This window comes from Ceratotherium simum, chromosome 1 (genome assembly GCF_057802395.1).
Source record: "Ceratotherium simum simum isolate JZ-2026a chromosome 1, ASM5780239v1, whole genome shotgun sequence".
NCBI classification, from domain to species: domain Eukaryota; kingdom Metazoa; phylum Chordata; class Mammalia; order Perissodactyla; family Rhinocerotidae; genus Ceratotherium; species Ceratotherium simum.
The window spans coordinates 96,608,118-96,620,320 of NC_141900.1; the positions used below are offsets into that span (position 1 = coordinate 96,608,118).

Here is a 12,203-nt window from a genome sequence, read left to right on the forward strand (position 1 = left end):
ACTAGCATAAAAATTAGCATTTGGTTAAATCTAATTGTTCGTATATGTAAGCAAATTTTTTTTGTCTTATCATTTGCAAGGCATTGCTACATCCTCCTGAAAATGTGCTTAGTAGATATTCAACCCAGAATATGGAAGAAGGGAAATGAATAGCAAGAGAACTAAGTTTTGGTCCTTGTCTTCTCGAAAGCTACTAAGTAAGCTTTGGCAGGTTACTTCACCTCTGTGAACCTTACCTCTGTGGGCCTCAGTTTCTCCATCTGTAAATAACGTAGCAGGATATATTAGTTATCTGTTGTTGCATAACAAATTATCCCAAAACTTGATGGCTCGACACCACAAACATTTTCTCACAGTTTCTGTTGTCAGAAATCTGGCCTTGGTATAGCTGGGTGCTTTTGGCTCAAAGTCATTCAGAAGACTGCAGTCAAAGTGTCTGCTGGAAGTGTGGAATGATCCTTTTCAAGCTCATTCATGTGAATGTTGGCAGAATTCAGTTCCTCCAGGATTGTTGGACTGACAGCCTCAGTTCCTTGGTAGTTATTGGCCAGAAACCTCCCTCACTTCCTTGCCACGCAGGTCTTGCTCTCACTTCTCCCAGAGTGAGGCTCCAACAGAGCAAGTGAAAGAGAGCAAGCAAGACAGGAGACACGATCTTTCTGTAATCTAATCTCAGAAGCAATGTCCCATTATTTTTGCCATATCCTATTAGTTATAAGTCACTAGGACTAGCTCACACTCAAGAGGAGAGGTGTCTTTGTACTTTTTTGTATTTAACCTGGTTGCTTCTCTCGAATTAGTTAATATGAGAAAGGGATTGTATTCATTTTAGTCTCCACCAGATTCAATCATTAATTGTGGTATAAGGCAGGCACCTTTCTTAAATAAGAACTAGAATCTATTTGGGTTTCAAGGAACAATTACTTTCTGCCTTTGGAGGAGTTGAGAGACTCTCTCTCTATATATATAGTCTCTATATATATGCACGTAGATATGACACATATATGTAACACACACATATATATAATATACACATTTAAAAGTCAAAGCAAAATTGATTTGATTTCAAAGCTTCTGAATAAAGTTGATTGCAAAGTCTTTTTTTTTTAAAGCCAAAACCAGTATAATGAAGTTCCATTTGTAATTTTAGGTTACTGGTGATATAACTATATTGTATTTTAGAATATTTAAATAAATTTATCAATTTTATTGTGATGACAGATATGGAGTGTGTTGCGATCCCTATATTGTTATATAATAACAATAACAAGGAAGGACATTAGCCAGAAAAATTAGTTTTGAGTGCAAGCTCTGTTCAATTTCTCTAAATATCAGTTCCCTTATTTGTAAAATGAGGTTCATGATGCCGCAAGCTCAAATTACATTTATAAATGATAGTGTTTTAAAAACAAATGGAGTTACTTTGACTAATGTCTTATTTCAGGCCACATGTGACCAGCGTGGCTGCTGTTGGAAACCTCAGGGAACCATAAGTGTGCCCTGGTGCTACTATACTCAGAGTCATGGTTATCAAATGGAGGGCAACTTTGTAAACACAAATGCAGGTAAGCCAGACTGTGAGGCAGGAGCTCCAGACCCCCTGGAGGCTGGCTCTGTTTGCTCCAGAGGTGAGCAGTAGTGGCATGCAGAGTATTGCTGTGCATGGTCACACTACTGCATGTGACAGAAGGTGGGCCTTGCTCTTAAGGAAGGACTAGAATCTATTTTAGCATCAAGGAGAAAAATCACTATCTTGCGATTTCAGAGACATGTTCTGTTCCTGGCCCTACCTTTATGTACCTTTGTAACCTTATGCAAAGGTACATAAAGGTACCTTGGCCTTGGTATAGCTGGGTGCTTTTGGCTCAAAGTCATTCAGAAGACTGCAGTCAAGGTGTCTGCTGGAAGTGTGGGATGATCCTTTTCATCACGACATCATGACCTCTTTGGTCCCTGAGTTTCTAATTTTTAAGGAGAGTGATTAAACTCAGTAATCTCTGAGACTACTTATAACTCTAATATAATGTGATTTTAATGATATGGAAACAATTCCAATTTTATAAACATTTTATGAAAGTTAGCTAGTCAATGCAGTGTTCATGGGCTAAACATCCCCTTTGCTTTCTCCCACTCTCAAATGCAGGGCATAATAATAAACGTTCTGGGGGATTATCATAAGGGAAGAGGCATGCTCCCCCGCCAGAGACTCTTGGCCTGGTGGGCTTTTCTAATAAGGTCTCTACTCTCACCTGGCTTATCATGTAACTAGGGAGATGGCATCAATGTATATAGTCACCTTGATGTAACATGAAAATAACAGAGAAGGAATAGTGTGTATATATACACATCGAGGGCTGAGAGTGTAAAGGGTACGTGATTAACAAAGAATGTCTGATGGGCTGGCGGAATGAGAGTTTGGTCTTTTGGGGGACGTTTTCAATCAGATTTTGCAGAAGAGAGGCATGGTTTTTGGAGAAGGTAATGACAATCAATGCCTAGCTTCAGAATCTGGTCCAGTGGTATATGTGTAGGATGAGGTGTATATCTCTCTCTTCCCTTCTTTGGAGGAATTAAAGTCTTTTCACCAGCCCCTTCGACACATAAAGCTTAATTTTTATGTGGCTATTGTTTGCAAATGTACACAGACAGCTATGTATACCTTTTTCCCTCTCCATACTAGGATTCACAGCGCAGTTGAAAAGGTTGCCTTCTCTATCCCTGTTTGGAAATGATGTCGACAACGTCCTCCTCACAGCGGAATACCAGACATCTAATCGTTTCCACTTTAAGGTTGTAGTTTGTTTATTCTTTAAAGATCTTTTTGAGAGGTTTTTGTTCTCTACCTGATGATGGCAGTTACTACAAAATAGAAAATTTTACTAATGGAGGTATTTTTCTCCACTGTCATTATTCTTACTTAGCACCTGTATGTTGAAGGCATCTATTGCCTTTCTTCAGTGTGATAACTTCCTAAATATATATTGTGAGTTGACTGGTGAGCTTTGGCTGTCACTTATTTGCCATTGATACCATGTGAAATGTAATAAGGAGGGAAAAGAAAAAGAATTATCACAGCTTCGAAAATTCTAGGGATAGTCCATCTCTGCAGACTTACAGTGTGTATTTCTACCTAAAGGCTAATGTACGCCCAAATGTTAAACCTTTTAATGTGGTAATATAATGTGAACATCCACCTCAAACATAAAGCCGTCTGGATCAGTGCCTGAGTTCCAGTACCATGAGCACTGATACTGGGAATCACTGGTGTTGTTAAGGATGCTTCTATTTTGGAAAAACAGAGAAGTTTTCATTTTAGCTTTCTTTCTCTTCTGTCTCTGGACAGTTAACTGACCAAAACCAGGACCGATACGAAGTGCCCCATGAACACGTGCAACCCTTCAAAGGGAATGCTGCTTCTCCCTTGACCTACGAAGTTGAGGTCTCCAGACAGCCATTCAGCATCAAAGTGATCAGAAGAAGCAATGATCGTGTTCTGTAAGTTTTGAAAATCTGTCTGAGGATCAGAGTAGGAAGGTTATGGGGGAGGAAGGTTTTCAAGCCCGAGGAAGAGTGCATTTCAACAGTTTCCTGAAGGTTGGGAGCCCACCGTTGGTGACCAGACTCTCTACCTACAGATGTATACTTTTTTCTGCCTTCCACCCTTGGTGTGTGTGTGTGTGTTATTACTAAGCATTTATTATAGGCCAGACACTGAATCATGTCTTTTTCTTTTTTTTCCCTCTGTTTGATCATTTTTTCCTTTCTTTCCTCCATCCATCTAACTACCTATCCACCATTAACTATTTATGGAACATCTACTATAATGTAAGAATAGTATTTTGGTCATGTTGGTAGGGAGTGCCGCGTGCTACCTGCCCTCAAGAAGTCCTGATCTCTTGGTGCCCATGGAAAAATGTCACAGGAGGGCAAATGGGGCCAATTAAATATTTCAATTAAACATTGAAATATAAAGAACGCTTTGCTAAACAGCTGTATTCTCTCCACCTCACTTGCTCACCTGTCCTTGTTTCCCGCCTGTGTCTAGGTTTGACTCAAGCATTGGACCCCTCTTATTTGCTGATCAGTTCCTGCAGCTCTCCATCCGACTGCCGAGTGCTAACGTATATGGTCTGGGAGAACATGTGCACCAGCAGTACCGGCATGATATGAACTGGAAGACGTGGCCCATATTTGCCAGGGACACAACCCCCAATGGAGTAAGCTTTCAAGATGGGTCTCTCTCCACTGAATATCATAGCCTCATTTCTGAAGATCACTGCCAGCAGTACAGTATAATGGTCAAGAGTAAGAGATTCTAGGGTGAGGCTATCTGAGTCTGAATCCTGCACTGCTACTCACCAGTTATGTGGTTCTGGGCCAGTTACCTCTCTGTGTCTTCAGTTCCTCATCTATAAAATGGGAGTAATGTCCTTACTTCATAGGGTTGTGATGGGAATCAATTGAATTAATATACATAGAGTCTCTGGAAGGGTATCTGCCACATAGAAAGTGCTCAATAAATGCCAACTATTTTTCATTTTATTTTACTTCTGAACTAACTCATTGTGGAGAAAACATTACTAACGTCAACTCTGCACAATATGTTGGTTATGATCGTCATATTTTAGGTTCACCTTTATAAATCACCAACTTACCAGATTTGTCAGCAAAATAGAATAAAATATCAACTAAAATACTGTTTTCATTATTCTTTGTGTGAAGAATGTTTGGGGCAGCGAAAGAGTAGAGTTTTGTTGTTATTGTTCTGCTTTATTTTGTTTGTTTTGATTGCTAAAACCCAAAGCAGAGTTATTTTCTAAGCTCGGCAATACTACACAAATGTCTTGTTCAGCAACTTTCCTGATTAGGCAGATCTAGTGGCTAGATGAAAGGAGATCAAAGGAATAATTTATAAGTTACTATTTTTATAAATTATCTTTATTGACCAAAAGAACTCTGAAAAAAAAAAGTATAACTTACTCCGTTTAACAGACGAGGAAACTGAGACTCAGAAAAGCCAAATAAATAGCCCAATGTGAAAAAAGAAAGTTCGTAAGGGACAGAGATAAGATCTAATCCCTGGCCTGTCTAACTTAAAGCCCATCCTCCTTATTGTACCATATGTCTATCAGAAAAGGTGTTAAGTCAAAGCAGCTCATCTGGGAATGGCTGGTGAAGGTTGTTTAAATAAGGAGCCTCAGATCCTTGCTATTCAAATGGGCACCACCGTGTGAGAAATGTGGGCTCTCAGCTCCCTCTTCCATCTACTGAATTAGAATCCACATTTAATTAAAATTCCTATGTAATTCACAGACAGACCAAATTTTGAGAAATGGTGTTCTAGAGCAGTGATTCTCAAACGTGAAAACACATGGGAATCACCTTGGGAAATTTAACAAAATATCAATGCCTGCTTCCGTCCCCAGGGATTCTGTTTTAATTAGGCTGGAATGCAGTCCAGGTTGAGAATTACTGTTCTAAAGTCTTAGCAGGCCAGCTCAAGCTCTAAAATTGACTGTTCTAAACACTAGAAGATTAGATATCTCGAGTAGAGCGCTATCTAGTTGCACATTAGAAAGGTGCCTGATTCATATTAGGCTTGATGGAGCTTTTGCAGATGGGGTTATGTCAAGCCGCTTGGAGACAAGGTTAAGACAAGCCTTTTTGAGAGAAGAGCTTTTTTGAACTAGAGTTTCAAAATTCTTCTTCTCCCACATCCTAACAGATACCATAGGCTCTCACATTCCTATTAGATAAATGGTCATAACTGGCTCATTCAGTAAGAGAACACTAATTCACTTGATTAACATCAACCAAATATAGACCTTGCATTTTTAAAATTTGTTTGTGTCTTCTTTGACCGTGAGTTCCCTGTCAATTACTCACATGTTTAATACTGACTTCCTAATTCATTTCTAGCCATGTGGGGTTTACATTATTAGATGGTAAATTTAATTCTCTTTCTGCAGGATGGAACTAACTTGTATGGTTCACAGACATTCTTCCTGTGTCTTGAAGATGCTAGTGGATTGTCCTTTGGAGTGTTTCTGATGAACAGCAATGCCATGGGTAAAAGACTGAAGGAATGTTCATGAAAAAAAATGCATAAGAGTGATTGTCAGTCCCTTTCTTACAGCACTGTGGTAAAAGGAATGGAGCCGTTTAAGAATGGTTGAGCCATAGCTTAGGGCCTTGCATAGTCTGTGATTGTTCCATCCCTACTTCATTTGCTTCATTACCTGTTGACCCATGGTAGCCATGAGTAGGGGTTTCTCGCCTAGCTTACGATTTTCCCGAATCTGGTTGCCTCTGTTGGAATATTTTCTAATGTAAAGTTAAGACAGCTAACCCTTTCCTATAATCTACTCAGAGGCAGTTCCTACCAATTTGTTCTTCTCCTTGCTTAGACTTTTATCTAGTAGAGGGGTTGATATAAACTCTGGTAGGAAACAGTCAATTGCTCTGGGCCTAATGATGACAGTAGCTGAGCCTAACCAGGGAACTACAACTGAGCATTGTTGCATTCAGACACTCCAAAGGTAGTGAGGTAAAGTGGAGTGGCAAGGGTCGTGCAGAGTAAGATCAGATAGCTTAAGACCAAAGAGTGTAATATCCTAGGATTCCAGAAAGTAGCTAGCTTCACCTTCTTTGAAGGTTTTAGAGTAGATCAATGATTCTCAACTTTTTTCTGCTTTCACCAGTAACAACAGATCCCAGTAGCAATGAATCAATCACCAGAGGGGAAGAGGAGATGTATCAGAATCTCCCAGAGTTGATGGTGGGCATAGGGTATTGATCCCCCCCTCTCCTCAACTGACAATCACTGGACTAGGTCAGTGCTGCTGAAGAGTGGCCCACAGATGGTTCACAAACTGTTTCAGGTCTACAGTAGCAGGACTATAGAAGTTGAGACCAAGCATTGCCATAGCATCCAAGTGCATGCATGAACCTTTTTCTAGTAATTTACTTTCATTTTATTTTATGGAAGTATCAGTTTACAGTGAATGTGAAAATAAAAAAGTAAAGATCTGATCTTTCACCACAGATTGTTTGAGGATCACTCTTGGTGATCTAAGATGATTCTAAGATACCTAATAGTCTAAAAATAGACTAAGATAATGCAAGGATCATACAGTTTCAGGTAGTTGAAAGACCAGAAAACAAGTCGAGTCAGTCTTAAAAGAAAGGTCACAGGATCCTAGATACTCTGAGAGAGTTGTTCCTATGACCAAAGAGTACGTTTCATTAGATCTCCCTAATTGCAAACCAAGGCTATAGGGAGACTTCACCTCTGAGAATGGTGATTAGGGCTTAGATGGATTTTGAATTTATAGTATAATCTCTGACAATTTTTTAGTCTGGCTCTTGCTTGATATGAGATTCACTGAGGTGTGTACCTCAGTGTGTACCCCAGTGTGTCTAGTTGGGTTATATTCCTGCAATAACCATGGAGTGTGGGGTGGGAACATGTTCTTTAGTTGCGAATATCAGAGAGGAAAAATTTTTGCTCTACCCTCTTAGGTTTTGTTCTCAGGGTCCTGTGAATTAAACTGATAAAAGACAGATTAGCAAGAGAAAAAACAGAGTTTATTGACATGTGCAACATGTATACACACAGGAGTGCTCAGTGAAGAGTAACTCAAAGGGGTGGTTAGAATTGGGGCTTATATACCATCTTAATAGGTAAATGGGGGGGGGAGAAAGGCACTTAGGATAAAACAAATGACTTCTTAGAGGAGGTAGGAGGGATAAAGGGCACTTATGGGAAAACAAATGACTTTTTGGAAAGATAAATGAACCCTTAGGAGAATAGATGGGGGATATGATGGTGTTGTGACAATGTAGGTTTGATGTGGTGCCAATTTATTATCTCAGAGAAGATTAGAGTTACTACAGGAGAGGGGATTTATAACAATTGAATTCTTTTTTTTTTTCTTAGAAATATCTTTATTACAAGTGTTCTTAAACACTTCACTACATGCATTACAGAATGGGTACCACTTCTATTCATTGAAATAACACAGTTCTCAACACAGCTTGCAAGTAGCATTCTTAGAAACGTCTTTATTACAACTGTTCTTAAACACTTCACTACATGCCTCATAGAATAGGGATCACTTCCATTCACTGAAGTAACAGACAATTGAGTTCTTTTGGGAGGCTGTACTTTTGGTTAGATAAGGGATTTTAGAAACGTGAATGTTTTCAGCTTAAAATAATTTTTATGCCACAGTGCATTATTCTAGACTCCTTCATGAACCTGGTTGCTTTTTCATGAGAGCTTGAGTCCTCAAGGGAGTTAAGACACTCCAGTCACCAATTATAGAAATCTGTCACACACACAACAAATGCTTTGGCTCTCATGTGCTATGAGGGTAAACTTTGATCGTCAGAGTTTGTCCCTCTGTATATAAAACCTGAGGCATTAGGATTGCTTTATTAATGTTCAGATGGTTGGTGATCCTCTGGTCTAAAACTCTGCTATTATTACTCTAGAATAAATTCTAATTTTTATTTTATTCATTTTTAATCTTTCTAGAGGTTGCCCTCCAGCCTGCCCCAGCAGTCACTTACCGCACCATTGGGGGCATTCTCGACTTCTATGTGTTCTTGGGAAACACTCCAGAACAAGTTGTTCAAGAGTATCTGGAGGTAAACTTATTGTATCATGATTATGACAGAGAAAAATCCTAAATAGCACAAAGAAAAATAAATTTAGTATTCAAGTGTGACTCATAAAAATCTGCTTTTACAAGTAGCTATTATAAATCTGCTATTACAAATTGACCCTACTCTCAATGATTTATAAAAGGGCTGGGAAAATAGACTGACATTCTAACATTAATGAAATAGTGTATTGGAAAATGGAGTATGTTTTGTGCCTGTAAGCCAACGCTTAGAAATGGTTTTATTAGAAATAGAGTATTTGCTGACTTTCATTTCACATATTTCCTTCAGCTCATCGGACGGCCAGCCCTACCCTCATACTGGGCACTTGGATTTCATCTCAGTCGTTATGATTATGAGACCCTGGACAACATGAAAGAAGTTGTGGAGAGAAACCGTGCAGCACAGCTGCCTTACGTAAGTAAGGCTTTAAAAAATCCTCCAAAAATACAAGAATTCCCTTGGGGAAATAGAACAACTGTTTATACTTTCTCCCCCTGAGTTTTTTAAAAAAATAAATAATAAAAAGTTTTAGATATTCAGAATGCTAGACTTTTTTTTATTGGGCCAGCCATTTCTTTGAGGAACTGGTTCTCTTTTGTAGGAAATAGTACTTATAGACTACAATTATGAGGTCAGGAGGCAATCTGTTCTTGTCTCTATTTTTCTTATCACGTATGTTATCAGTAAAATTTTCTTATGCTTACTGTATTGATTATATTTTACATAACACATTTTTATTTGGGTTCTCAAGGTATTTCTTTCCCTGGTGTAGGTGAGCAAAAGGATACGGTACATACATGTAATAAAATATTTTTATGTTTTGAATGGCTAAATTTGAATGTGTCTATTCTATTGGAGGCTGTAATGAGGAATGAAGTTTCACAAGAGATACAAAGGGAAAAGCCCAAAAGTCTCTGGAATAATCTTCTTCTTTCCCATCCTATTCCCTTGGAAGCAGACAAGTAGGTTCTAGAGCAAGAGTCAGTTTTACTTTGGGCTCCACTATCACACAGGTAAAATTAGGAAGAATAATAGCCAAAGAAGACTTGAAGTAGAAGACAAGTAAGAGAAGAAACCGTAGGGTAGTAAAATGAAGGAGAAATGGAGAGACAGTGCCTTCCCCTCTTTATCTTGTGGGAAGGGTAAGATTTAGGTAATATATGTTTTTGATAGTCATAGTGATTTGTTGTAATTGTTGTTTTGGTTTGTTTGATGCGCCCGTCAACAGGTAGGATGCTGCAGTTAACCTGATTGCAGGGGTGGAGTCAGGCCTTAGGGAAACAGTGGGTCCTTTGGTTTTGAGATTACCCTTGGAAAAGAAGCACTTAGATGCCAGCAGCCGAATAAGAGCTCTGTTAGAGTCCAGGCAGAGTCGGTGTTTATCGTGGATAACAACAATGATAATTCCATGGACTCGTTTTAATAGGGAAATTCTTAGGTGTTAAATTGTGGACTTTGTGCATTCTTTCAGGATGTTCAGCATGCTGATATTGATTATATGGATGAGAGGAAGGATTTCACTTATAATCCAGTAGCTTATAGAGGCTTCCCTGAGTTTGCTGAAGAGTTACACAATAATGGACAGAAACTCGTCATCATGGTGGTATGTCCACTCTCTTTTCCCCCCAAATCAGGTACTTGTTCTTTCTTGTCATTACACCCACCTCCCCCTCCTTTGTCCCCCAATTCCCAATCTCCTTTCAAAGCCTTTAGCTTAAAGCTAGGTCCTTCATTGTATTTTCCCTTCTTAGGATCCAGCCATCTCCAACAACTCTTCACCAAGTCATCCCTACAGCCCCTATGACAGGGGTTCAGATATGAAGATATGGGTGAACGCTTCTGATGGAGTGACTCCACTCATTGGGGAGGTACTATAATGGGGAAGCTGGGGGCTGGTGAACGGGCTGCGGCAGTGTGCGTGTGTGTGTGTGTGTGTGTGTGTGTTGTTCAGATGCCTTATATATGCTGGGGATAAACTTTCCCTTGTCCTTTCATTCCCAAATACCTAACAGCCATCCTAACTTTCACATTCCCTTCACAGCCAAATCCCTTTAAATGGTAACTTTCATACTGAATATCCACTTCCTTACTTCCCATTCACTCTTCTACTGACTGAAGTCTACTTTCTTCCGCCTTCCCCCATCACTTCACTGACACTGCCCTGCCAAATGGCACCAGTCACCTCCTAACTGGCAAAGCCAATGGAACTGTTTCATTCCTCTATTTCTCTGTAGTACTTGACAAGTTTGATCACTTCTTTCTCAAATCTTTGTTTGTCCTCGTTTTCCATGGAGGTGTTTCCACTTCTAATACCTCTGATGACCCCACTGCATAGTGTCTGAGAGGAAGTGGATAGGAAAGGAGTAGAGAAGAGGGATTGATGCTGAGAACCCACAACTTGTAATGGAACACTTGAAATTTATATAGTACTCTCCGTCATTTACTATTCCTAGAATTGGGAGTAGAGAAAGTGAGAGGGAACGGTGAAGCAGAGTTGAAGGTTAGCACGGATTTAACCATTTTTTTAAAGTAAGTTTTTCCTCAAGTGACTATTTGACTCCTCCTGACATTTATTCTAAGTCTTTGGAGTGCGTCACATTTCTAACTGAAAAGGACCTGTGCCTGGGTGCCTCTGTTGGTGTGACCATATTAGGAATTTCTTTGCAAAGTACTTTATTTTACTCCATATTTATTTAGTTTACTCTAATCAGTGTTTTTCCTTTTCTCCTACAGGTCTGGCCTGGAACGACTGTGTTTCCTGATTACACAAACCCCCAGTGTGCTGTTTGGTGGGTAAAGGAGTTTGAACTTTTCCACAACCAAGTGGAGTTTGATGGAATCTGGATTGTGAGTTCTTAATACTCTGAATACGGGTGACTAATATTCAGATTGTGTATATCTATGTCTTTGGGTAATGGCGCACAGGGGGAAGAGGAGGAGAAGAAAGCAAGTATGGCAATAATTCTAAGTATTACCTGTTTTACGATTGAAATAATCTTACCAAAACATGTAGCTTAGAATCAAAATCAGATTGTTAGAGCTGGAAGTAAACTCAGAAATTTGCTTTTTCCAAGTCCAACTCTCCTTTTACAAATGAATGAGCTGAAATAAAATAGGTCATATACTCCTTACTTTATTGCACAGTACATGAATTGTTCAATTGCCAGTTCAAGGTTGTTTCATTTGGATGTGTTGGACAGATTGACCAGAGCCAAGTTACCCAGGTGCATGAGAACACTGTGGCTTCAGTCAAAACAAATGTCTCTTATAATATCAAATCAAAAAAATGCAAAGCAGCAGATGTTCAGCAAAATTTAGGGAGCTTTAGAGTTGAGCTTTTTTCTATTTATAAGAAAACTGTAGAAAATTCAAACAATACAGAGCTAAAAAGATGACAGTAAAAACTCTCTAAAATGATGTCAACCAAAGACATCCACAATCAATATTTTGGTATGCATCTCTCCAGACCCCTCACTTGCACAGCTCTTGGCTCACTTTCTCACTCTCTCTGCATGTATATATGTTTATATATG

The 12,203-nt window shown here is 39.2% G+C and overlaps 1 protein-coding gene across 4 annotated transcripts in view; it reads left to right on the forward strand.

The window, feature by feature from the left end:
* Positions 1-12,203, forward strand: part of MGAM (maltase-glucoamylase) — a 91,832-nt gene that overhangs the window by 29,743 nt on the left and 49,886 nt on the right. For all 4 annotated transcript variants that reach the window (XR_015552438.1, XM_087431910.1, XM_087431896.1 and 1 more), the window contains exons 5-14: positions 1,445-1,565; positions 2,681-2,790; positions 3,344-3,495; positions 4,046-4,217; positions 5,970-6,069; positions 8,540-8,652; positions 8,959-9,084; positions 10,142-10,273; positions 10,422-10,538; positions 11,404-11,517. Coding sequence is in view for 3 of the 4 variants with exons in the window: in XM_087431910.1 (XP_087288036.1) it covers positions 1,445-1,565; positions 2,681-2,790; positions 3,344-3,495; positions 4,046-4,217; positions 5,970-6,069; positions 8,540-8,652; positions 8,959-9,084; positions 10,142-10,273; positions 10,422-10,538; positions 11,404-11,517 (1,257 nt within the window). In the remaining variant the exon portion in view is untranslated. The remainder of the gene's footprint in view (positions 1-1,444; positions 1,566-2,680; positions 2,791-3,343; positions 3,496-4,045; positions 4,218-5,969; positions 6,070-8,539; positions 8,653-8,958; positions 9,085-10,141; positions 10,274-10,421; positions 10,539-11,403; positions 11,518-12,203) is intronic.